Source organism: Ornithorhynchus anatinus, chromosome 2, assembly GCF_004115215.2.
Source record: "Ornithorhynchus anatinus isolate Pmale09 chromosome 2, mOrnAna1.pri.v4, whole genome shotgun sequence".
Classification (NCBI taxonomy): domain Eukaryota; kingdom Metazoa; phylum Chordata; class Mammalia; order Monotremata; family Ornithorhynchidae; genus Ornithorhynchus; species Ornithorhynchus anatinus.
The window spans coordinates 62,758,862-62,785,957 of NC_041729.1; the positions used below are offsets into that span (position 1 = coordinate 62,758,862).

At 53.6% G+C, this 27,096-nt stretch overlaps 1 protein-coding gene across 2 annotated transcripts in view; it reads left to right on the top strand.

The window, feature by feature from the left end:
• The window catches only part of NSF (N-ethylmaleimide sensitive factor, vesicle fusing ATPase), a 76,999-nt gene that overhangs the window by 15,460 nt on the left and 34,443 nt on the right, over positions 1-27,096 (top strand). For both annotated transcript variants that reach the window (XM_029057479.1, XM_029057480.1), the window contains exons 2-7: positions 915-1,000; positions 12,268-12,367; positions 15,082-15,121; positions 17,868-18,034; positions 22,285-22,392; positions 24,342-24,417. In XM_029057479.1, coding sequence (XP_028913312.1) covers positions 915-1,000; positions 12,268-12,367; positions 15,082-15,121; positions 17,868-18,034; positions 22,285-22,392; positions 24,342-24,417 — 577 coding nt within the window. The remainder of the gene's footprint in view (positions 1-914; positions 1,001-12,267; positions 12,368-15,081; positions 15,122-17,867; positions 18,035-22,284; positions 22,393-24,341; positions 24,418-27,096) is intronic.

A 27,096-nucleotide genomic window follows, 5' to 3' on the forward strand; every position in this document is an offset into this window, starting at 1 on the left:
ATCGTCTTGCCCCCTCCTACCTCACCTCCCTTCTCGCCTTCTACAGCCCAGCCCGCACACTCCGCTTCTCTGACGCTCACCTTCTCACTGTGCTTCGTTCTCGCCTGTCCCGCCGTCGACCCCTGGCCCCCATCCTACTTCTGGCCCGGAACGCCCTCCCTCCTCAGATCCACCAAACAATCACACTTCCCCCCTTCAAAGCCCTGCTGAAGGCTCACCTCCTCCAGGAAGCCTTTCCACACTAAGCTCCCCTTTTCCTCAGCTTGCCCTCCCGCGACCTTGCCCCAACTCACTCCCTTTGCTCTACCCCTCCTCCCAACAGCACTTGTGTATATATGTACATATCTATAATTCTATTTATATTAATGCCTCTTTTACTTGTTCTGATGTGTATATATCTATCTAATTCTACGTATTTATACCGATGCTATCAATGCCTGTTTTCTTGTTTTGATGTCTGTCTCCCCGCTCCTAAACTGTAAGCCCATTGTGGGCCAGGATTGTTTCTTTCTGTTGCTGAATTGTACTTCCCAGGTACGTAGTACAGTAGTCTGCACACAGTAAGCGTTCAATAAATGCAATTGAATGAATGAAAGGTCTACCACCTTTGTACTGTGCTCTCCCAAGTGCTTAGTACAGCACTCTGCACCCAGAAAGTGCTCAATAAATACCACTGATGGATTGATTACAGTGTTCTCCATGCAGAAGGCATGTACAACTATGTTTATTAAAGACATCTATGGGAATTTAAATAAAAATACTTCTAAAAAGAATGTGACTATATTATACCTTTACTACCTTTTCTAGGTTAACTCTTCTTAAACTCCAGAACAGAACTCAGTGGCAGAATTTTCAGAGTCTTGCGGCTAACTCTTTTTTTATCTTCTCCCTTCTCTTGCTTTTTCACCCCAAAGTCCATGCAAGCAGCAAGATGCCCTACAGATGAACTATCCTTGAGCAACTGTGCTGTGGTGAATGAAAAGGACTTCCAGGCAGGCCAGTGAGTATCTGATATTACTGTACATTATTCCACCTTTTCTTTTCCTTGGAGAACCGGGCCTCTCTTAGCGGCTGTTCGGTTACCCAGAATTTGGTCAGATGTCTCGATGAGGAAAGGGAGAGGATTGGGAAGAGTCGAACTAGGAGGAAAGAGCTCAAACATCGCGCCCTGTCCTACCTCACCTCGATGCTGTTCTTCTACAGCCCAGCCCTCACATTTCGCTCCTCTATTGCCAACCTACTTACTGTACCTCCATCTTATCTATCTCACCACCGCCCTCTCGCCCACATCCTGCCTCTGGCCCGGAACGCCCTCCCTCCCTAAATCCGACAGACAATTCCTCTCCCCACCTTCAAAGCCTAATTGAGTCCCATCTCCTCCAATAGGGCTTCCCTAAGTAAGCCCTCATTTCCTCTTCTCCCGTTACCTTCTGTGTTGCCCTTGCACTAGGATTTGCATCCTTTATTCACACTTATGCACTACCCCTGTTCTCTCCCCCTCCCTTCAGGCTCGTATCTCCTCCTGCCTCCAGGACGTCTCTACCTGGATGTCTGCCCGCCACCTAAAACTCAACATGTCCAAGACTGAGCTCTTTATCTTCCCTCTCAAACCCTGTCCTCTCCCTGACTTCCCTGTCACTGTGGACGGCATGACCATCCTTCCCGTCTCACAGGCCCGCAACCTCGGTGTCATCCTTCATTCAATAGTATTTATTGAGCGCTTACTATGTGCAGAGCACTGTACTAAGCGCTTGGGATGTACAAATCGGTAACAGATAGAGACAGTCCCTGCCTTTTGGTGGGCTTACAGTCTAATCGGGGGAGACGGACAGACAACAACAATGGCAGTAAATAGAATCGAGGGGAAGAACATTTCATTAAAACAAGAGCAAATAAATAGAATCAGGGTGATGTACATCTCATTAACAAAATAAATAGGGTGATGAAGATACATACAGTTGAGCGGACGAGTACATCCTTGCCTCTGCTCTCTCATTCATCCCACACATCCGATCCGTCACCGACACTTGCCAGTCTCACCTTCACGACATCGCCAAGATCCGCCCTTTCCTCGCCATCCAAACTGCTACCTTGCTGGTACAAGCTCTCATAATATCCTGACTGGATTTTTGGGTCAGCCTCCTCTCTGATCTCCCATCCTCCTGTCTCTCCCTGCTCCAGTTCATTCTTCATTCCGCTGCCCGGATTATCTTTCTACAGAAACGCTCTGGGCATGTCACTCCCCTCCTCAGAAACCTCCAGTGGTTGCCTATCAACCTTCGCATGAAACAAAAACTCCTCACTCTTTGCTTCAAAGCTCTCCATCACCTTGCCCCCTCCTACCGCACCTCCCTTCTTTCCCTCTACAGCCCACCTCGTACACTCCGTTCCTCTCCCGCTCACCTTCTCACGGTCCCTTGTTCGCGCCTGTCCCGCCGTCGACCCCTGGCCCACATCCTACCACTGTCCTGGAACGCCCTCCCTCCTCACGTCCGCCAAACTAACTCTCTTCCCCTCTTCAAAGGCCTACTGAGAGCTGACCTCCTCCAGGAGGCCTTCCCAGACTGAGCCCTCCGTTTCCCTCTGCACCTCCCCTCCCCATTCCCCTTTCTCCCACCCTCTGCTCTTCCCCCTCCCCTTTCCCACAGCACTGTGCGTATTTGTACATATTATTTATTACCCTATTTATTTTGTTAATGATGTGTATATATCTATGATTCTATTTATCTTGATGATATTGACCCCAGACTACTTGTTTTGTTTTGTTCTGTTTTGTTTTGCTGTCTGTCTCCCCAGTTTTGACTGTGAGCCCCTTGTTGGTCAGGGATTGTCTCTATACATTCCAAGTGCTTAGTACAGTGCTCTGCACATAGTAAGCGCTCAATAAATACGATTGAATGAATGAATCTGTCATTTATTTATATTAATATCTGTATCCCCCTCTCTACTGTTAGCTTGTCGTGGGCAGGGAACATTTCTACCATCTCTGTTATTATTGCACTGTCAAGTGCGTAATACCGTGTTCTGCACACAGTAAGTGCTCAATAAATACCACTGATTGATTGATTGAGGAAATCAGAGAAGCAGCGTGGCCTATGGGGAAGAGTCAGAGGATCCGGGTTCTCATCCCGGCTCTGCCAAATGCCTACTTTGTGACCTTGGGCGAATCACTTCACTTTTCTGGGCCTCAGTTCCATCATCTGTGAAATGGAGATTAATACCTGGAGCCTCATGTGGGACATGGGCTTTGTCCCACCTGATTATCTCGTATCTACTCCAGCGTTTAGTAAGGTGCCTGGCTTATAATAAGAGCTTGACAAATACCATTAAAATGAAAAAGCATTTTTGCTTTGAGCTTCTGTAGTTTCCCTGACCCACTCTGGTTCTTCCAGCTCTGGTGGGGAGGATCTCTGGGTATCAATGTGACTTCCACCACTCTCCCCATCTTCAGAGGCCTTCTGAAATCTCATGTCCTCCGGGAGGCCTTTCTCGATTCATTTCTGTCCTCCCCACCTTTTCTCTCCCACTTCAGCATTTTGGCGCCACGAATGCACTCTAATTCGTCAATCAACTGTATTTATTGAGCTCTCACTGTGTACCGAGCACTGTATTAAGCACTTGGAGGGTACAACAGAACAGAGTCGGTAGGCACTTTCCCTGCCCACAAGGAGCTTACGGTCTAGAACGGGAGACAGACATTAATATAAATAAATAAATTATGGCTGTGTACATAAGTGCCGTGGCGCTGAGTGATGGGTGCGTAAAGGGTGCAAATCCAAGTGCGAGGATGATGCAGAAGCAAAGTGGGAGAAGAGGAAATGAGGCCTCAGTCGGGGAAGACCTCTTGGAGGAGATGTGCCTTCAGTAAGGCTCAGAGGTTAATTACGTCTGTCAGATATGAAGAGGGAGGGCATCGCAGGCTAGAGGCAAGACGTGGGGGAGAGGTAGGCGGTGAGATAGATGAGATGGAGGTACAGTGAGTAGGTTGGCATTAGAGAAGCGTAGTTTATGGGCTTGGTTGTAGAAGGAGAGTAATCAGAGGTAGGAGCGGAAAAGGTGATTGCTTTAAAGTGATGTTAAGGAGTTTGGGTTTGATGCGGAGGTGGATGGGCAACCACTGGAGGTTTTTGCGGAGTGGAGAGACACGGACTGAACGGTTTTGTAGAAAAATGATGGGGACAGCAGAGTGAAGTATGGACTGGAGGTAAGGAGAGATGGGATGCAGGGAGGTCAACAAGGAGGTTGATGAGGAACTCAAGGTGGGATAGGGTAAATGCTTTGATTAACATGGTAACAGTTTAGATGGAGAAGAAAGGACAGATTTTAGCAAGGTTGCTAAGGTTGAACTGACAGGATTTCATGACAGATTGAATATGTGGGTTAAATGAGAGAGATGAGTCAGGGATAATGCGAAGGCTGTGGGCTTGTGAGCCAGGGCGGATGGATGGTGGCACCATCTGCAGTGTTGGGAGAGTCTCGGGGAGGACAGGGTTTGGGTAGGAAGGTAAGGAGTTCTGTTTTGGACACGTTAAGTTGGAGGGACATCCAATTAGAGCTGTCCTGAAGGCAGGAAGAATTATGAGACTGCAGAGGAGGAGAGAGATCACAACTGGAGATGTAGATTTGGGAATCAGCCGCGTAGAGGTGATAGCCGAAGCCATGGGTGCGACGGGATGGGTTAGGAGGTGCAGGTGGAGGGAGTGGATTTCGAGAGGACTTCCAACCAGCCCCCGAGTGCTCGTGTACCTATTTTACATCGCTACACACTTAAATGCTAAATTCCCCTTTCTTTCTTCAGTTTGTAATTTATTTTAAAGTCTCCCACTGCTAGACTGCAGACTCCTTAAGGGCAGGGATCGTGTCTGATTCCATTGGAGTCTCCCAAGTGCGTAGCGCGGTGCTCTGCACACAGCTGGCACACAGTTGGCACTCAATGAGTTCGACGGATTGATTGGCGATGGTTCTGAGGAGCTGTGGATTTCTAATAATGTCCATAGTGGTGTTTTCAGGCGCTTAGTGTGTGCCGTGTAAGGGCGGGCATAGATCGATCGAAGATAATCAGATTAGCCATAATAATAATAATGTTGGTATTTGTTAAGCGCTTACTATGTGCAGAGCACTGTTCTAAGCGCTGGGTAGATACAGGGTAATCAGGTTGTCCCACGTGAGGCTCACAATTGATCCCCATTTTACAGATGAGGGAACTGAGGCACAGAAAATAATAATGTTGGTATCTGTTAAGCACATAGGACGTGCAGAGCACTGTTCTAAGCGCTGGGTAGATACAGGGTAATCAGGTTGTCCCACGTGAGGCTCACAGTTAATCCCCATTTTACAGATGAGGTCACTGAGGCCCAGAGAAGTGAAGTGACTTGCCCACAGTCACACAGCTGGCAAGTGGCGGAGGCGGGATTCGAACCCGTGACCTCTGACTCCCAAGCCCGGGCTCTTTTCCACTGAGCCACGCTGCTTCTCTGGGAGAAGCAACCACATAGTGGTTGTAGCCGGGGATAATACTTCTTGTCATTTCAAGCTTGCTGCCTTCTGATTTCCTTCCCCTGGCCCTCAGATTGTTTTGTGTTTTTAGGTTATTGGATCAGTGGTTCATTAGCATTACACCGAGATCTTAATTACAACTTCGGAGTTCATCGTTACTTAAGATTTTCTGGGTCCAGAAGTAGTCGTAGCCCAGTGAGAAGCAGCTTGGCCCGTGGGGAGTTAGGGATCCTGGGTTCCGATCCCAGTTCCACCGCTTGCCTGCCGCCTGCCCTTCGGCGAGTCACTTCTCTTCGCTGGTCCTCGGTTTCCTCATCTGTAAAACGGGGACTAAATACCTCTGATCCCTTCCCTTAAGACTTGATCCCCGTGTGGGACAGGGACCGTATCTGACGTTATTTTATATCCACCCAAGTGCTTGGTACATAGCGAGCGCTTAACAGTCATAGCAATAACTAGAAGTAACAGTGTTTATTTGGGGGCACTTGATTCATTCATTCATCGTATTTACTGAGCTCTTACTGTGTGCAAAGCACTGTACTGAGCGTTTGGGAGAGCCCATTATTACAGCGGACACATTCCTGCCCACAAGGAGCTCACCGTCTAGAGGGAGAGAGAGAGAGACGTTAATATAAATAAATAGATTAAATAAATAAATAACTCTCAGCACCTCACACCCCACCTAGCCTCCATCTCAGTCTACCCGCTCTTGATGTCCAAATAGATGCTCTCAACACCACCCTCTCTACTCAACTCACCCGCTCCCCATCCCTTGGTCGTTCTCGAACCGTTAACCCGCAGCCCCGGATCACCTCCTTTGTCCGCCTCCTTGGCTCTTCTGCTCGAGCTGCTGAACGCTGCTGGCAGAAATCTAAACATCAGGCCGACCTTGTCCACTTCAAGTTTGTCCTTTCTTGCCTTACCTCTGCCTGGCAAAACTATTTCTCTTCCCTTATTGACATCTATGACCGTCACCCTCGCCAGTTGTTGCAGACGTTTGATTCTCTCCTCGGGCCCTCTATCCCCACAGCCCCCCATCCTCGCCCCCAGTGATCCGACCATCTACTTTATTAAGAAAATTAACGCCGTGGGATGCGAGTTCCCCCAGATCACCCCTCCCCTCCTCTATCCCCCCTCCTCTCGGCCCCTCTTCAACTTTCCCATCCTTCCCAGCAGTATCTCCAGAGGAGATCTCCTGCGTCCTCTCAAGTGGCACCCCCTCCACCTGTGCTTCGGATCCCATCCCCTCTCATCCTATAAAAACTCTCGCCCCTTCCCTCCTTAACTACCATCTTCAACCGCTCACTCTCCAATGGCCTCTTTCCCACTGCCTCAAATATGCCCAGGCACCCCCATCCTATAAAAAGCCCTCCCTTGACCCCACGTCCCCCTCCAGTTCTTGCCTCATCCCCTGCCTACCTTTCCTCTCCAAACTCCTCGAGTGAGTCGTCTAGGCTCGTTGCCTTGAATCCCTCTCTTCCAACTCTCCTCTGGACCCCTCCAGCTTGGCTTCCGCTCCCTTCACTCCACTGCAATCAATGATCTCCTTCTTGCCAAATCCAACGGCTCCTACTCCATCCTAATCCTCCTCGACATTTCAGCTGCCTACGACACTGGGGACCATCCCCTTCTCCTTGATACGTTATCCAACCCCGGCTTCCCTGACTCCATCCTCTCCTGGTTCTTCTCATCTCTCTGGCCGTTCATTCTCAGTCTCCTTCGTGGGCTCCTTCTCCCCCTCCCATCCCCTAACTGTAGGGTCCCTCGAGGTTCAGTTCTTGGTCCCCTTCTGGTCTCCATCTACACTCACTCCCTTGGAGAACTCATTCGCTCCTACGGCTTCTGTGCGGACGACACCCAGATCTACATATTCTCCCCGTTCTCTCTTCCTCCCTCCGGGCTCGCATCTCCTCCTGCCTTCAGGACATCGCTACTTGGATGTCCTGCCACCACCTCAAACTCAACATGTCCAAGACAGAGCTCCTTCTCTTCTCTCTCAGACCCTGTCCTCTCCCAAACTTCCCCGTCACCTTAGACGGCACAACCATCCTTCCCGTCTTACAAGCCCCTAACCTTGATGTCAGACTCGACTCTGCTCTCTCATTGTCCAGACTGTCACCAAATCCTGTCCGTCTCACCTTTACAACATTGACAAGATCCACCCTTTCCTCTCCCTCCAAATCTCTGCCTCGTTACTATAATCACGCATCCTATACCTACTGGATGACTTCATCAACCTCCTTTCTGACCTCCCAACCTTCTGTCTCTCTCCACTTCAGTCTCTACTTCACTCCGCTTCCCGAATTATCTTTCTACAGAAACCTTCAGGACATGTCACCCCACTCCTCAAAAACCTCCAGTGGTTGCCTGGCAACCTCCATACCAGTGCTCCAAGCAAATCTCCCATCCACGTGTCTGTCTCGACTCATGCATTTCCCCCGCCCAACCTCGACCACCCCCTTCCCTCAGAGGCACCAGACCGCGTCCCTCAGCACTCCTCCAAATTTCACCTACTTCAGGAAGCGTTCCCCGATTAGCCCCCTTTCTCGGCCTCATCGTCCCAACATTTTCTATGTTCTGTAGATTATGCACACTCATTGCTAATTACAAGAGGCCAAGGGCTTAGCGCTGAGCCCCGGGCCTTCTCCAACTATATAAGCTGCCAGGTCGATAAAGGGCACGCAGACTTCGCAGATGACTGAAAGGCAAACTCAGGGAGAAAAAAGGAGCACGCAATAAGCCCCGCAGTGTCATCAGAGCAGGCCCGTTAGGCCAGGAGACCCCACCCTCCTCCACTCTTGGGGCCAGTACACTGGGTGTGACTTCCGATGAGGTTTAAGCCTGAAGGAACCGGGACCGGTTGGAGGAAAATGACGACCGAATCCAAGAAATCCTCCGCCCGACCGTGACAGGACTGGCTGCCTCTGCCGGAAGGCAGATTGTCTATGGAAAGTCCCGGAAGGCACAGGGATCGTGCCTTAGAGGCACCAAGTAAAGAGGCGTAGTGGTAAGAGCCCGGGACTGGGAATCAGAGGGACCTGGGTTCTAATCCTGGGTCTGCCGCTTGACAGCTGGGTGACCTCAGGCAAGTCACTTCACTTCCCTGGGCGTCAGTTATCTCATCTGGAAAACGGGGATGGAGATGGTGAGTGCTGTATGGGACAGGGACTGTATCTGACCCGATGGCCTTGTATCTACCCTAGCACTTAGAACAGTGCTTGACACACAGTAAGTGCTTAACAGATATCCTTGTTATTGTTCTTCTTTTCCTTCTTCCTCTTCTCCTCCTCCTTCTCCCTCCCCCCCGCTTCCTCCTTTCTTCTTCTTTTCTCCCCGGCCCCCCCAGTGGACTCCTCCAAGAGCATGACCACTGGGCACTGCCGAGTAGGTGCTCACTCAAGAAGGGTGGGACAGAGACTGAACACTCATCCAGGATTCTGCACCCTCTTTCTGCACCACCGAAGAGCAAGCTGGGAAAGATAATTATTATCATTATGGCACTTATTAAGCACTTACTAGGTGCCGAGCACTGGTCTTAGCACTGGGGTAGATACAAGTTAATCAGATTGGACACAGTCCCTGTCCCACATGGGGCTCCACACTCTTAATCCCCCTTTTACAAATGAGGTAACCGAGGCACAGTAATTATTATTCTTATTGTATTTGTAAAGCGCTTACAATGTGCCAAGCTGGGGTAGATACAAGACCATGAGGTCCCACATGGGGCTCACAGTCTAGGAGGGAAAACTGATTTTGAATCCCCATTTTGCAGAGGAGGGAAGTGAGGCACAGAGAAGTGCGTGCAGTGACTAGCCCAAGGTCTTACAGCAGACCCGTGGCAGAGCCAGGATGAGAACCCGGGTCCTCTGACTCCCAGGCCCAGGTTCTTTCCGCTAGGCCTCGCTACTTCTCCTGTGGCGACAGGATGTCGAGAACCTCCTTATTACACCTCCTTCAAGAAGATCGACCAGTCAGAAGGGCTTACTGAGGGTGTAGTCCGTGCAGGACACTTGGGGAGTGCGTTAGAACAGGTAGCCGTGATTGCTGTCCTCAAGGAGCCCGCAGTCTAGCCGGAGAGATGGGCCCTATAATAAATTCCAGGTAGGGGATTCGACAAAAACTTGGATCGGTGTGGTGGTGGTTTGAATGGAGAGGACGGGGCCGATTCTGGAGGCACTGTGAAGAAAGAACCGACGATTTGGCAACCGACTGAGTGAACTTGTTGAAGGACAGAAAAGACTCAAGGATAATGCAAACGCGGTGCACTTGAGAGATAGGACGGAGTGGAGCGTGCTCTAGTGGATGGAGCACAGCCCTGGGAGTCAGAAGGAACTGGGTTCTAATCCGACTCTGCCTCGAGCAAGTCGCTTCACTTCTCTGTGTCTCAGTTACCTTCTCTGTAAAATGGGGATTAAGACTAGGAGCCCTGTGTGGGACAGGAACCGTGTCCAACCTGATTAACTTGAATCTAGCCCAGCCTGGCGCATAGTAAGCGCTTAACAAGTTCCACAAGTATTAGATTAATTGCCAGTCAATAGGCAAAGACACCTCTTTTTACCCCGGCACCCTGCAGTCAATCGGTCAGTGGTGTTTCTGGAGCATTTACCGTGTGCAAAGCACTGTACCAAGCACTTATCAGTAGAGTTGATAGAAGAGATCCTTTCCCCCAAGGAGCTTACAGTCTAGAGGGGGAGGCAGGTATTAAATAAATTACAGGTGCAGGAAAAGGATGAGTGTAAGGATATGGATATAAGTTCCACAGAGTTGGGAGAGGAGTGAATATCAAATGTGTAAATAGGACAGATCCAGATGCAGCAGTGATGCAGAAGGGATAGGGAGTGTGGGGAAATAAAGGATTAGTCGGGGAAGGCATCTTGGAGGGGATGTGCTCTGAAGGTGGGGAGAGTGACTGTCTGTTGGATATGAAGGGGGAGGGTGCTCCAGGCCAAAGGCAGGACCTGGGCAAGGGGTTGGCGGCGAGATAGGTGAGACTGAGGCCCAGCGAGTAGGTTGGTGTTAGAGGAACGTTACGTGCGGCCTGAGTTGTAGTAAGATGGGGGCAAGGAGATCAAGTGCTTTATAAACACTAAAGAGTTTCTATTTGATGCGGAGGTGGGTGGACAACCCCTGGAGCTTTCTGAGGAGTCGGGAGAGGCGGACGGGGTGGTTCTGTAGAAAAATGATCCTGGCAGCAAAGTGAAGAATGGACTGGCACGGCGAGAGACAGGAGCTGCCAAATGGAGTTGGAGAAGTGGTCGGGATCTGACCCTGAAGCGCGTTATTGGGGCTGCTCGCTTGCCCAGCATCAGTCACGGGTTCTTCCAGGGCAGTAGGAAAGACTAAAAAAACACTTTGTGGCCTGGGTATCTTCCAGAGGAAACTCCAGTTGGTAAAAATCAAAACTGAGGAAAGGGGTATTCCGGGGGGCTTTTCTTCCCCGGTGTCTTGTTTCTGCCGCGTGACATCCTTCAAGTTCTGCCAGAGGCGCAAATATTTTTCTTTTTTATTGACTTAAACTCGAGGAGCCCGCTGGACGGCTTCAGTCCTCTCACCCCAGAGTCCCTGCTGTCTCTCTGGCATTTTAGTGTCTGTCTTCCCTGGTAGACTGGAAACTCCACGAGGGCAAGAATTGTGTCTCTTACCTCTTCTGTACTCTCCCTAGTGCATAGTCATCCCTCAGGGTCGCACCTGGAGAGTTTCCAGTACCGTACCAGTCTCGACTACGGGAGGAAGAGTCGAGCAGAGGCCTGTCCGTTCCATTCCTAGCGTGGGCGGTGGCTAGCGAGTGGCAGGCGATCCGCTACTGGTCAAAACTCCCCTGTGCCGGGCAGCAGCGGCACGGGAGAGAGTCGAGGGCGGAGACTCAAGTTGACTGCGCAGAAGAAGGCGGTGGTAGACCACTTCTGTATTTTTACCAAGAAAACTCTACGCATCCACTCCCAGAACGACTGCAGATGGAGAGCGGGCCGTTCTGGGAGGGATGTCTCTGTGGCGTCGCTGTGGGTCAGAGACGACTCGGCGGCATAAGGAAAGACAAGTGCGTAGTACGGTGCCCAGCCCACGGTCGGAGCTCAATGAATTCTGTCGATGAGGATGAAGGACTTGGTTGATGATTGTCAATCGGCCGGTAGCCGAGCCATTCCCGGTAGCCTGACTGAAACTTTGGGTTACCGCCTGGGAGCTGGTCCCTGGGAGGAAGGTCTCTTTGAAATTGATGAGTACGAGCTTCTCCGGTGGACCGGAAACCCGCTGTGGGCAGGGAACGTGTCTCTTCCTCCCGTCGTCCTTTACCAAGTGCCCAGTTGAGTGGCTCGCCCTCAGAGAGAACGCCACAAATTCCATCCCGCCTACTACTGCTAGTTCAGCGGGATCAATCAATCAGTGCTATTGGTGGAGTGCTTACTGTGTGCCTCTTTTGGCACCTGGATCTGTACAACTATGGGCATTTGGTACGCACCCCACCCTCGGCCCCGCGGCACGTATGTCGATAATCCACAATGTCTGTCGTGTCCGTCTCACTCTCTTGACTGTCAGCTCCCTGTGGGCAGAGATCTTGTCTGCCATTTCTTTTGTAATTCAGCATGTAATTCAGTGCTTCCCACCCAGGAAACGCTCGGGCATCGAGGGATTGATTGCCGAGCCCTGTACTAAGCGCTCGGGGAAGCCCAGTGTGGCAGAGTCGGTAGACGCGACCCCTGCCCGCCGAGCATTCGGGCACGTCGGCCTCCTTGGTCCCCCCGGCCCCCAGATGGTTCTCTGTGTTTGTTCCAGGCACGTCGTAGTGAGGACCTCCCCCAACCACAGATACACGTTTACGCTCAGGACCCACCCGTCGGTGGTCCCGGGGAGCATTGCGTTCAGCTTGCCGCAGGTACTGTACCGGTGCCCCCTCCCCACCCGCTCCCGTCTTCAGTTCGAGGAAGAAGACCCCCTGAATCCCCCACCCCCCGCCCCGGTTCCGATAACAGGGAGATGGTGGCGGGGGAGAGGGAGGCCGGGATGTGTCGTCGGCCTGCCCGGGTGACCCAGGGCAAGGGGCTGAACTTCTCCGGGTCTCAGTTTCCTCATCTCTACAGTGGGGATAAGATCCCCTCCCTACCCCCCGTCCCTCTTAAACGGAGCGTCCTCTGTGCGATGGACCGTGTCCGGGCGAGCTGTCTTGGGTCCCCCAGCACGTGGCGGACGAGAGAGCCCGCAGTGGGACTTGAACCCCCTCGGCCTCTGGGTTTTCCGTGGCAGGTGCTTCTGATTGAGACACCCAGCGGTTCCAGGCTGTGTGGTAGAGCTGGGATTTGTCACATGGGAAGATGATTTGGCCGTGACGAGTGTACCCCCCGACCCTCTCACCTCCCCACCCCCGCCGCTCGGGGTCGGAGCAGGCAGGACTGAGAACTGCAGCCTGGTCTCGCCTCCGTCTCCACCTCCTCCGCTCCTTTTTTCCACCTCCACCACCTCCTCCTCTTCCCTTCCCTCCCTGGGATGCGCTCAGGTGGGCAGGGCTAGACCAACACATCTCCCTCACGTTAGCATTGGTCTGAACGGCCCCCGCCTCCTCAGCCCCCCGCAAATGCTGCCATTTTTTAGTGGTATTTGGTATGTGCTTACTCTGTGCTGGGGTTGTTGCTTGCTAATCAGATCGGACACAGTCCGTGGCCCACGTGGGGCTCACAGCCCTAATCCCCGTTTTACAGACGAGGTAACCGAGGCACACGGAAGAGAAGTGACTTGCCCGTGGTCACAGAGCGGTCGAGTGGCAGAGCTGGGATTAGAATCCAGGTCCTTCTGACTTCCAGCCCTCTGCTCTGTCCACTAGGCCACGATGCTTACCTCGTTGAGCCGGTACTCAGTTTGAGGTCCGCGCCGGGCAGAAAAGTGAAAATGTTCTCCCCAAACACCCGGGAGACGATTCCACCGGATTAAGGGCAGGGTGGGCCGCACCTCCCCTTCGGTGTAGGCCCCGCGTGGATCCCGCCGCTGGGTCCCGAAGCTGAGTGAGTTTGAGACCGTTGTTCCTGCTAGTTTTTATTTCTTGAGTTAATGAACCTACCTCGGTCCCACAGGCCACCCACACTTCTTGTTCTTACTCCGCCTGACGGGTGACCTTGGGCAAGCCATTTCACTTCTCTGTGCCTCAGCTCCCTCGTCTGTTAAAAGGGGACCCGGTAACCGTTCTCCCTCCTCCCTCTCAGACCGTGAGCTCCAGGTGAGATGGGGACTGTGTCCAATCTGATTGTGAGGTATCTACTCCGGTGTTTTTTAGCGTAGTGTCTAACGAAGCAGGGCAGATATAATTAACGCCTAACGAAGGCCACAGTTACCGATGATGATCACTATTATTCATAGGTCTGGAAAAAGCTTTAAGCTGATCAAGTTGCAAAATCATGGTATTTGGTAACTGTGTGTTAAGTGTTGGATTGATAAGCCCCGATGGGATCAGATCCGGTCCCCGTCCCGCGTGGGGCTCACGGTCTCAGCGGTAAATAATAATAATAATAATAGTAATGTTGGTATTTGTTAAGCGCTTACTAGGTGCCGAGCACTGTTCTAAGCGCTGGGGGAGATACAGGGTAATCAGGTTGTCCCACGTGGGGCTCCCACACTTTTAATCCCCATTTTACAGATGAGGGAACCGAGGCACAGAGAAGTGAAGTGACTCGCCCACAGTCACACAGCTGACAAGTGGCAGAGCCGGGAGTCGAACCCATGACCTCTGACTCCGAAGCCCAGGCTCTTTCCACTGAGCCACGCAGGTGGTTTTGTCCTCTGTTTTCAGTTACCACATCTGGAAAAAGGGGATTAAGACCGTGAGCCCCACGTGGGACGGGGACTGGGACCAACCCCATTAGCTTATATGGTCTTCGTTAAGCGCCTGTTGGGTGCCAAGCACCGTTCTAAGCTTCGGGTTAGATACGAGGTCATCAAGTTGTCCCACGCGGAATTGACCGTTTTACAGATGAGGTCGCCGAAGCACAGAGAAGTGCTTGCCCAAGGTAACCCAGCAGACAAGTGGCGGAGTAGGGATTAGAACCCACATCCTCTGACTCTCTTCCCCAGCGCTTAGTACAGCGTCTGGCACGTAATAAGCGCTTAACGAAGACCATTAAAAAAAATAGGGGATGTCCTGAGTAGATGCCATTGTTAATTAATAATGCACTGGTGCAGCGCAGGACTGGGTGAGCACGGCCACAGCACCCGGGGTTCCTGGCTCCGTCCCCCGGGGCGTTGGGGATCCCCGGGGCGCTGTTCTTCCAAGAAGGGAACTAGGATGGAACGAGGGGTGGAGGAGAAAGGTAGAAAGAGGGTAAATGGAAGAGGTGGAGAAATACGAGAGGGTAGCGGCGGGGCGGGGCAGGTGGTCTTCTGTCTCAACCGACAACCGCCCCCCAGCCGGTGTTTAGAGACCTCCACTAACGGCCGCCCCCCCAAATCCTTCCTCTTTCCCTCCCCAGGTGGATCGCGCATGGAAATCTGCTTTTTCCCCAGATCCTCACTTCCCCTTCATTCATCCCCCTTTCCCATCCCGCCCCCAGACAAGGGTAAGGGACCCCCTTCCTAAAGTCTTGTTTTCCTTTTCTCTCTCCAAAGCGAAAATGGGCCGGCCTTTCCATCGGACAAGAGATAGAAGGTAGGTGAAGTCTTCTGAGTTGGCCGAGTTGAGCTTTTTCCACGGTTTGCCGGCAGCGCGGTCAGCGGCGTGGTCCAGTGGAAAGAGCGCAGGACCGGAAGTCCGGAGACCCGGGTTTCCGTCCCACCTTTGCCGCTTCCCTGCCGTGGGACCTCGGGCACGTCGCTGCCGATTCTTCCTCTGTGAAATGGAACAAGATCCCCGCTCTTTCCCCCGCTTAGTCTGCGAGCCGCATTTGGGGCTAGGATTCTGGCTCATCTGATTATCTGGACCCACCAGAGCGCATAATAATAATAACAGGAGTACTTGTTCAGTGCTTACTCTGTGCCAAGCACTTTACTAAGCTCTTGAGTAGATGGGGCTCACGATCTAGCAAGTCCTTTGGCATATAGGAAAAGACTTAATGAATACTATTGTTATTAGTAGTAGTAGTAGTATATGAATCTACACTGCCCTGAACATGTCCACATCCTTTCTGAAGGAAGTTCTGTTCTTAGAAAAGAGTGTAAAGTAAATAAATAATAATAACGTGGGTATTTGTTAAGCGCTTTACTATGTGCCGAGCACTGTTCTAAGAGCTGGGGTAGATACAGGTCCCACGTGAGGCTCACAGTCTTAATCCCCATTTTATAGATGAGGTAAGTGAGGCACCGAGAAGTTAAGTGACCGTATGAAGGGAGTCAGGCAGTAGCCTTGTGGAAACACTCACATCTGGGAGACCGCAGAAGAGTTAGAAGACATAATCCGTGCCCTCAAGGATCAGGCACCAGAGGATATCGGTCTCCTTTAGGCTGGTGCAGTAATTGTGGGTATGTGTGTATATGTACGTGTGTGCATCTGCACACGTATTTATGTACGTGAGGACTCACCCCGGTGGACTCGGAGGGGGGCACTGGATTTTCGAGTATAAGGCTGGAACGTTAAAGCGGTTGCTGCCACGAAAGGGTCTCGTCACTTGTCAGGCAGAGAAATGAGAGAAGCAGCGTGGCCTAGTGGAAAGAGCCCGGGCCTGGGAGTCTGAGGTCCTGAGTTCTAATTCCGGCTCCACCGATTGTCCGTTGTGCGACCTTGGGCGGGAGACTTCACTTCTCTGGGCCTCAGTTCCCTCATCTGTAGTTGACAGTGGGGATTAAATCCTTGTCCGTATTCAGATTGTGAGCCCTGTGGGGGACGGGGACTGCGTTCAACCTGATGATCTCCTATCCACTCCGGCGCTTGGTACATAGTAAGTGCTTAATCGGTATCATAAAAAAAAACACCACGAAAAAGAGAGAGGGAGTGGTGATGCGGCAGTTTCACTCCACGACGCGTGAGCCAGGGTGTTTTGGAATGTCCGTCCTCTGTCGCTCGCCCCCCTCTCCCCATCGCTGCTGAAGCAGAGCAGGGCTCGGCGGTCCGGGCTGACCCAAACCTGTCCCGCCCAGGCCAAGAGGCTCGGTACGAGTCGTCGGTCCTCCCTCTGCGCGCCGACCCCTGCCCAGGCCTGGTTTGGACGTTCGTCTGCGTGGAGCGATGGGACGCGGCGTGTGTTCGGCGGCTCCTCCTCCGCCAGCCTAGCACACCGCGCCCCATCCGGGAGAGATCCGGCCGGCGTGGGGTGGGGCGGACGGTCCGAGCCGGCTGGGGAGCCCAGCCCGGCGGGTGGTGTGGATGGAGGAGGCCAAGGTTAGAAGCGGCGTGGCCTGGTGGATAGAGCACAGGCCTGGGAGTCAGAAGGACCTGGGTTCCAGTCCCGGCTCCGCAACTTGTCTGCTGTGTGACCTTGGGCAAGAGTCACTTCACTTCTCTGTGCCTCGGTCACCTCGTCAGTAAAGTGGGGATGAAGACTGTGAGCCCCGTGAGGGACGTGGTCCGTGTCACACCTGATAGAGAAGCAGCGTGGCTCAGTGGAAAGAGCCCGGGCTTGGGAGTCAGAAGTCACGGCTTCGAATCCCCGCTCTGCCACTTGTCCGCTGTGTGACTGTGGGCAAGTCACTTCACTTCTCTGTGCCTCAGTTACCTCATCTGTAAAATGAGGATTAACTGGGAGCCTCACGTGGGACAACCTGATGACCCTGTATCTCCCCCAGCGCTTAGAACAGTGCTCTGCACATAGTAAGCGCTTAACAAATACCAACATTATTATTAGCTTGTAACTGTCCCAGCGCCTGGCCCATAGTAAGCACTTAACAGACCACAACAGCCAACTGAGCTCCCTAGAGAGGAAGCGACGTGCCAAAGACATGAGAAGCAGCATGGCTGGGCAGAAAGAGCCCGGGCTTGGGAGTCAGAGGTCATGGGTTCTAATCCCGGCCCCGCCACTTGTCGGCTGTGTGACCCTGGGCGAGTCACTTCACTTCTCTGTGCCTCAGTTACCTCGTCTGTAAAATGGGGGTGAAGACGGCGAGCCCCACGTGGGACAACCTGGTGACCTTTCTGTATCTATCCCAGCGCTCAGAACAGTGCTCGGCACATAGTAAGCGCTTAACAAATACCAACATTGTTGTTCTGATTATTAAAGGACACGCAGCAGATGGGTGGCAGAGGCCTCCCCACTCCCAGGCCCAACTCTTTTCACTCGACCACGTTGCCTTCTCTACATTATCGATGAAAATACTCTGAATCCACCAGTGCCGAGATTTTCCGGGCGAATTTTTCAGCGTGATTGTGTATTTGTTCACTTTGTTGCCGTGAGGTACTGCAGGTTTTGGTCACACGCTCCGTCTCTCCTCTCTCTCTCTCTCTCCCACATCCTCCCTGGCTGCAGTGTCCCTGTACACCTTTGACAAGGCTAAGCAGTGCGTCGGCACCATGACCATCGAGATCGATTTCCTGCAGAAGAAGAGCATCGACTCCAACCCTTACGACACGGACAAGATGGCGGCCGAGTTCATCCAGCAGTTCAACAACCAAGCCTTCTCAGTGGGGCAGCAGGTAGCCGTGGGATCCAATTCTGCCCTCAGCTTCGAGGCGATCACCCAACTCTAAATTCTGAGCATTTCCCGGTGGGGATTCTGAAATTTTTTAAATGGCATTCGTTAAGGCACTGTAGTACATACAAGCTAATCAGGGTGGACGCAGTCCGTGTCCCGCATGGGGTTCACGGTCTTAATCTCCATTTTTACAGATGAGGTAACTGAGGCACAGAGAAGTGACCTGCCCAAGGTCGTTCAGCAGACAAGTGGGGGAGCTGGGATTAGAACCCAGGCCCTCCGACTCCAAAGCCCATGCTTTTCCCCCTAGGCCTCACTAGGGAAGCAGTGTGGCTCGGTGGAAAGAGCCTGGGCTTCGGAGTCAGAGGTCGTGGGTTCGACTCCCGGCTCTGCCGCTTGTCAGCTGTGTGACTGTGGGCAAGTCACTTCACTTCTCTGTGCCTCAGTTACCTCATCTGTAAATTGGGGATTAACTGTGAGCCTCACGTGGGACGACCTGATTACCCTGTATCTCCCGGCGCTTAGAACAGTGCTCTGCACATAGTAAGCGCTTAACAAATGCCAACATTGTTATTAGGCCATGCTGCTTCCTAGCGTGAAGAAATGAGAACAGAATAGCTCTGCCGAGGGAATCCGCGGGAGGGAGGGAGGCCAGAGGAGAAGGAAAGCTGTGGGGATTGGGGACATCCTCCCCCAAATCTGCCCTGCTCCCCACGGTCAGAACCCTGTCCCTCTGGGGAACCCTTATCTGGAAGTGCCCTCCGCTGCCTTGCGTGATGCCCCCGGAAAACGTGGACCCCCGAGAGCAGACCCCCTTTCCCCTTCCTCCTTCGCTCCCCATCCCGGCTCTTGGCACGTTCAGTCGTTCGATGGTGTTTACTGAGCGTTTACTGTGTGCGGAACACCGTTCGAAGCGCTTGGGAGAGTACAGTACAACGCAGCTTACTCTGTGCCAGGCCAGCAGCACTTCCCACCCCGGGGGAAGATACGAGATTGCACACGATCCGTGTCCCACTTGGGGCTCACGGTCCGAGTTCCCATTTTACAGATCAGGTAGCTGAGGCACGGAGAAGTGAAGTGACTTGTCCACGGTCACCCGACCGACAAGGGGCGGAGACTGGATTAGAACCCAGGTCCTCTGTCTCCCAGGCTCGCGCACTTTGCTTCTCACTAGGACGCAGTGCTTCTCACTGGGCCACGCTGCTCCTCAATTATTAAGAGCTTATTAAGTTGTACGTATTGAGAGCTCACCTCAGGCCAAGCGCAATACCGAGGCTTTGGGAGCGGACCACACAATCCCGTTGGGAGCCACAAGCCCTACCCGCAAGGTGCTTTGAGTCTAGAGGGACGTTTGCAGCCGGGGATGGAAACGGAAGGAGCCGGAGCAGGAATCCCATTCCCGTTTTCCATCCGAGGAGAGGGAAAGCCCAGGCAGGTCACACGGGAGGCCAGCGGCGGAGCTGGGCACCGAACCCGGATCGGAGGCAGACAGGGAAGTTTCCAGAATCCCACACCGTTTTCCAAGCTGTCCCGAAGGTGATGCCAAGGCCTTCCCACTCTCAAACTGGGTTTTATCGTTGTAGTCAGGTCGGAGGGACCGGATCGACACCCGGGGGTGACCGGTGACCGCACCCCAGATGGGGGTGATGGCGGGAGAATTTGCACGGCGATCCCGGGGAGCGGAGGGGAACGCATCAGCCACACGTGACCGTCGTTCCGCTGCGGGGGCAGATTGTCGGGGAATTTCCCGTCTGCGGGACGAGTGCCCCGGGTGTTCCTGGGCATTGTAGACCGCTGGGTCCCTCTTACCCACCGGGCACAGGAGTAGGAACTTTGAAGCCAGAAACAAGTCGACTTTTCCATTTTCTGGGCAATTCCGTTCCAGCCTAGACGAGGTCTGTGGCTTCCCCTCTTAGGATATTCTTATGGTATTTGTTGAGTGCTTACTATGTGCCGGGAACTATACTAAATGCTAGGACAGGCACAAGCTAGTCCGTTCGGACCCAGTCCGCGTCCCACATGGGACCCACAGCCTCAATCCCCCTTTTACCGATGAGGTGACTCAGGTCGAGAGAAGTGAAGTGACTTGTCCGAGGTCACGCAGCAGACAAGTGGTGGGAGCGGGATTAGAGCCCGGGTCCTTCCGACTTCACTAGGCCACCCTGCTTCCCCCGGCCGTACCCCACGGGACCCGGGCGTGCTCTTATGTGCTCTTTGAGCGGGCGGCCGCAGAGGGAGAGGATCGAGAGCGGACCCTGGCCTTGACAAGATAAGGAGAAGGAGAAGGTTTGTTGCGTAGAGAGGCGGCTACCGCCCCATTGGCCTCTGAGACCGGGCGCCCTGGCATCTCCTCTCTTCCTTTCTTCTCCCCTACGCAACCTTCCTCTAAGCTGTAAGCTCCCCCACTAGATTGTAAGACCCTAGTGGGCAGGGCAATCTATTCCAAGGCAGTCTCTTCTAACTCGGTTTTATTCCGCTGCCTCCCAAGCCCTGAGGGAGGTGGTGGCTGTCCCCGCCGCTCCTTCCCGGTCACCGTGGCATCCTGTTCCTCCAGCCCGACCCCGTGGTTGGGAGAAAAGGTGACGTCCACCCGGCCAGCACCGCCTTTGGCTGGGGGGCCGTTTCAGTGTCTAAAGAGCCAGCGGGAACGACGTCGGTTAGAGCAGAGCGGAGACGGAGAGGAGGACCGAAGGCCGGGACGGGTGCTGGGAGGGCTGGGGCCGAAAGGCCGGGGAGTGAGGGGGAGGGAAGGGGAGGAAGAAGAGGAGGGGCAGGAGGACCCCAGCGGAGGGCCGGGGTGGGTCGCAGGTTAAGGTGGGGCTTGGGGAAGGAAGCTAAGGTCGCCTCTCCCCCGTCCTCGTACCCCCACTCCGCCCCCCAAATCCACACACCCTCAGATTTTAGGGTGAGAAGGGAGTGAGGAGCAAAAAGTAGGGTAGGCAGTGGAGGTGGGGGAGAGGGGGACCGGGGGAACTTTCATTCATTCAATAGTACTTATTGAGCGCTTACTTTGTGCAGAGCACTGTACTAAGCGCTTGGAATGGACAAGTCGGTAACAGATAGAGACAGTCCCCGCCGTTTGACGGGCTCACGGTCTAATCGGGGGAGACGGGCAGACGAGAACAATGGCGATAAATAGAGTCGAGGGGAAGAACATCTCATAAAAACAATGGCAACTAAATAGAATCAGGGTGATGTACATCTCATTAAACAAAATAAACAAAATAAATAGGGTGATGAAGATATATACAGTCGAGCGGACGAGTACAGTGCTGAGGGGGTGGGAGGGGAGAGGGGGAGGAGGAGAAGGAAAGGGGGGAGAAGAGGGTTTAGCTGCGGAGAGGTGAAGGTGGGGTAGAGGGAGCAGAGGGACAAAGGGGGGAGCTCAGTCTGGGAAGGCCTCTTGGAGGAGGTGAGTTTTAAGTAGGGATTTGAAGAGGGGAAGAGAATTAGATTGTCTGAGGTGAGGAGGGAGGGCGTTCCAGGACGGCGGGAGGACGCGGCCCGGGGGTCGACGGCGGGATAGGCGAGACCGAGCGACGGTGAGGTGGTGGGCGGCGGAGGAGCGGAGCGTGCGGGCTGGGCGGTGGAAAGAGAGAAGAGCGTGGGAGGGTGTGACTTCCATCTCCTGATGGTATTGCCGCTTGGGGAACGTTGTCTCTGAGACGCTTTGTGCTAGCTTCCTCAACCGTTTAGTGATCTGGCTAGCTGCCAGACTTGCAGCACCGTGCCGAGCACTGCGGTCGATAGAACAAGACAGTCGGGCCCGACGGCAGCCCCCGGCCCTGGCTCCCAGTCCTCGCACGGGAGGGCAGACACAGAGCAAAGATGGGTAAACTGCCAAGAGCAGATCAGAGCTGGGGGGGCAGCACGTAGCAGGCTTGGGGACGGACGTTCAGGGGACGGACCGATGGGCCGACAGGCAGACGAGGGGAACGGGTCGGGGCAGAGCCGAGGCTCCTCCCACTCCAGTCCCAGTTGTCAGCTGCCTACAGTCGCCCCCACCCCAGGGGCCTACTGGTCTTGCAGGCTTTTTCTGGACCCGTGGACCCCGACTCTTCCTGCACCGGGGGTGTTGGGGCGGCGGCGGGCCCTGGCGTGTGTCCTCGGTTGGCTTGGCACAACCTCCGGGCGGCTCGGACAGTGGACCCGCCGGGGGTCTCGGGGTCCGCCACGGGGACTCCCGCGTGAAGGCTCCGCCCCACGACGTGTATCCCCCCCGCCCCCCCCTCTCTCCCGCTTTTCCCATAGCTCGTGTTTAGCTTCAACGACAAGCTCTTCGGCCTTCTCGTGAAGGACATCGAAGCCATGGATCCCAGCATCCTTAGGGGAGAGCCTGCTACCGGGAAGAGGCAGAAGGTAAGGCTCACTCTGTAGTGGAAAATCCAGGCCGAGCCGGGTCCGGGAATCCTATAATGGACCGGTCGGTGGTGTTCATTGAGTGCTTACCGGGTGCAGAACCCTGTAAGAGTCACAATTATGATAATAGTAATCGCGCCATCGGTTAAGCACTCAACTGCGTGTCGAGCACTGCGCTGGACGCCGGAGTCGATGCGAGACCGTCGGGTCCCCAGTGGGGCTCACAGTATTAGCAGGAGGGAGAACGGGTATCGAATCGCCATTTTACAGAGGAGGGAACTGAGGCTCGGACAACGTCGTCCATAGCAGCGGCGGGGATAGAAGTAGTATTTATTAAACGCCCATTATATACGGAGCGCTAGGGAGGAATTGGGCATGGTCCCCATCCCTCGGGGACTCACAGGGGAGCAGAGTGGCTCGGTGGAAAGAGCACGGGCTTGGGAGTCAGAAGACATGGCTTTTAATCCCGGCTCCGCCACTCGTCCGCCGTGTGACCTTGGTCAAGCCACATGACTTCTCTGGGCCTCAGTTACCTCATCTGGAAAATGGGGATTAAGACTGCGAGCCCCACGTGGGACAACTCGATTACCTTGTATCACACCCAGCGCTTAGAACAGTGCTTGGTACATAGTAAGCACTTAACAAATACCATGATTATTATTATTAATAATAATAATAAAATTGTGCAGTGTACTGTCCCACGTCCTTGGCAGAGTACAAGAGGAAGGAAAGACGTGGTCTTTGCCCTCAAGGATTTCAAACTCAATATGGGGACCTGAAGAGGCAGGAAGACATAAATAATAATAATAACGATGGCATTTGTTAAGCACTTACTGTGTGCGAAGCACTGTTCTAAGCGCCGGTGGGGGGTACAAAGTGTTCCCCCCCCTTCTCCCCCAATACACACCTTTTGTGTTATCTGTGTGACGGGGGGAAATTCCAGAGAACAAGAGAATAAAATCGTAAGCTCTTCGAGGACAGGGTGCGTATGTCTTGCTATTCCTGAACTCTTCCCCCGTGCTTATTCATTCATTCGTTCAGTCGTATTTATTGAGTGCTTACTCTGTGCAGAGCACTGTACTGAACGCTTGGAAAGTACAATTCGGCAACAGATAGAGACCTTAGTAAAGTGTGTGGCACTCAGGAGCTGCTCAGTAAGCACCAATCAATCGCTGAATAGCTGTGATTGCCTGTGACGTGCAGAGCACTGAACTCTCAAGAGCTAGGGAGAGCACAGAAGACGTGACCCCCTCAAGGAGCTTACAGTCTGTGGGCGCGAAGCGCTGTACTAAATGCTTGGGAGACTACAATAGAGTTAGTAGCCACAAGAGAGTCGGTAGACGTAAACCCTGCCCTCCGGGAGCTTACGGAACTAAAGCGCTCGGGAGAGCGTGATAGAGTCGGGTGATGCGATCGCTGCCATCGAGGAGCTTCCGGTCTCCTTTGAGCTGAGCCGGGAGAGCCTAATCGAGTCAGTAGACATGATTCCTACCCTCAAGGAGTGGACGGATCCAGCATTTACGTCTGATGGTTCGTTGGGAGCAGGGAACATATTAGTAATAATTACGGTATTTGTCAAGCGCTTTCTTTGGGCCAAGCATTGTTCTGAACGCCGGGGATAGATGCGAGGTAATCAGGTTGGACACAGTCCCTGTCTCACGTGGGGCTCCCAGTCTTAATCCCCATTTTACGGAGGAGGTAACTGAGGCACGGAGAAGTTAAGTGACTTGCCCAGGCGGCCGAACCGGGGTGAGAACCCAGGTCCCCTGACTCCCAAGCCCACTAGGCCGTGCTGGAGCATGTCTACCAACTCTGTTGTATTGTACCCTCCCAAGCGCTTAGTACAGTGCTCTGCACTCAGTAAATGCTCAAAAATACCACTGAGGTTGATGATCGATCGAGTGCAAAATCAGGCCCTAACGCCCCGTTTCTCTGTCTCCCTTGCCCAGATCGAAGTCGGCCTAGTTCTCGGCAACAGTCAGGTTGCATTTGAAAAGGCGGACAACTCTTCCCTCAGTCTTATTGGTAAGCTCTCTGGGATCTCTGAGAGATTTTTCGCTTGGCGGCCCCGGGCCCTGCGTCAATCAAGGGACCGGGACCCTGACCCAGATGGAGCCCGATCTGGCCCGGTCCGGGTTTTGGAATAGAATGTAGAAACGGGACCCGGTGGGTCCGCTCCTTGGGACGCCCCACCGTCAGCCGGTGCCACCATGGGGTGGCTCCTTGGGGTGCCCCACCGTCCACCATCTGCAGGGGCACGGAGAAGACCACCCACCTTCTGCCGGGATGCGCAGGGTGCAGTCTGCCGTCGGTCGGGGCACGGAGGGGCTGGCCACCTTGAGCCAGGGTGCGGAGAGGGCAGTTGGCCATCTGCGAGGGCGCGGAGGTGCAGCCCACCGTCGGCGAGGGGGTGGCCCGCCGTTGGCCGGAGCAGCGGCCAGGAAGTCTTGCCATTTGAGTTCCAACTCTCCTTCAGCATGACTTTCATTCATTCGGTAGTATTTCTTGAGCGCTTACTATGTGACTTTGACTGAAGAGGCGGGAACTCTCCTGAGCCCCTCCATCCAGGTGCCGTGCACCGGGCCAAGTGAGTCCTTCCTGCCAAAGGGGCTGAGTCTCAGCCAACACTTCCAACGAACAGAAAGCGATGGCTTTGACTCACATCCCTCCGAGGACAGCCTGGGCCCCTTCCATTTCTAAAGTCACGTAAATGGGAGCTCCGTCTCTGGCGTTCGGTCAGCTGGGGTTCGGTCTCCCGGAGCCCGGCCTCCTGGGGACTCTGAAAAGCAGCGGTCTTTCTGTGCCTTTTTCACTTCGGGAGCCCGGGCAAAGCCCCACTGCGGCCCAGCTGTCGCCGCCGGTCGCTGCCGGAGCTCCGGTGGATTGTTCCGGAATCCCCAGAGCTGGAAAGGAGGCGGGCGGCCTGGATGATCGTCCCTTCATCCGGCCACCTCGCTGTCCCGTTCCCAGCTCGGTCCCAGACTGCTGTGGGTTGGGAATAAAGGAGGCCCAGATTCTCGGCGAAGCCAGAGGGGGTGTGGTAGTCTGAAAGCTACACAGGCCGGGCCGGGAACATTTGCTCCAAGAAGGAGCATTCCTTCTGCCATTCCGGTATTCCTCCAAAACTTCCTACCATTTAGCCACTTCCCCAAAAGGGTGGTGGTTGGCATATAAAAAAATCCAGGCAAAGAGTATAGCTTTGCAGGTTGATGGGTTATCTTCCACCGAAAAACACTTTTTCATTTCACTCCTACTGTGAAATTGGCCACGAGTGGGCAACAGAGTCGGGAAAGAGCGGAGCAGGCCGTCCTCGGCTCCAGCTCCGCCGGAACGAAACAGAGCCAGTCGTCTCTTTCTCCAAGATGAGAGCTCGGAATGGACGAATTGGGGATCGGCCGTGGCTGGGGGAACGGACGGGCCGGAGGGCACTGCCGGGGTTTGGGTTCTGGCTCTGAGGGGCGGTGGGACCACAGCGAGGGGTAGCGTTTCCCAGAATCCCCTCCCTCGGCTGGAGTTTTGCTGTCTGACTCGTGGGCCGGGAACGTTTCTGCTAATTCTGTGGGTTGGTACTCTCCCAAGCATTTAGAATAGTGCTCTGCGCATAGTAAGCACTCAGCAAATGCCATTGATGGATTGATTATACCCCGCTCTTGGAGATTGCTGAGGTGCCCCTGGAGGACCCAGCGGGTCTTCTGCTGCATTTCCACCAGGAAAAGAAGCCCCCAGGAGTCTGGTTTCATGAAACGGTAGCAGGGAAATCTGCTTTCAGCATGGACCTTGAGCTGAGGTTGATCTTTCCTTTCCTGGCTGTGCAGGAGAACTCTCGTCGCAGCCCTGTATTAAGGTTTCCGCTGAGGTGAACATTCATAGACAATAATCGACTGTGGGACGAAGAACACTGGGGTTCTTATGTTCCTTTGCTCAGACCCGAGCAACGTGGCCCTTTCTAGGCCTTTCAGTTCCTCCTGACTTCCTCTCCTTGAATTCGCTGGAAGTCAGTGGAAGCGTTGTGGTCGCTAGGGTCACTGAGTAGGCAACCGTATCCGGGGCCCAAGAGGACCCGTCAGTCGATCAGTGAATCAGTGGTATTTATTGAGTGCTCACTGTATGCGGAGGACAATAGTAAGCACTGGGGAGAGAGTTGATAGATTCATTCAGTCGTGTTTATTGAGCGCTTACTGCGTGTTTGGGAGAGTACAGTGAATGAACAGAAACATTCCTTGCCCACGACGAGCTTACAGTCTAGAAGAGGAGGCAGACATATAAATAAATAAATGACAGATATTTACAAAGGTGCTGTGGGGCTGGGAAGGGGGGATGAATGAAGAGCAAGTCAGGGCGATGCAGAATGGGGAGGGAGAAGAGGAAGGGGGGCTTAGGGAAGGTCTCGTGGAGGAGATGTGCCTTCAATAAGGCTCTGAAGGGGGAGAGAGTAATTATCTGTCAGATATGAGAAGGGGGAGGACATACCAGGCCAGAGGTAGGACCGGGGTGAGAGGTCGGTGGCAAGATAGATGATGAGGTCGAGGTACAGTGAGAAGGTTAGCATTAGATGTGTTCCCTCCCCACAGTGAGATTATAATCTAGAGAGGGAGGAAGATGCCGACAGAAATAAATAAGTTACATGTAGGACGTAAGTGCGAGGGTGGGGTGAATACCACGTGCCCAAGGGGAACAGATCCAAGCGCTAAGCCCGTGGCAAAG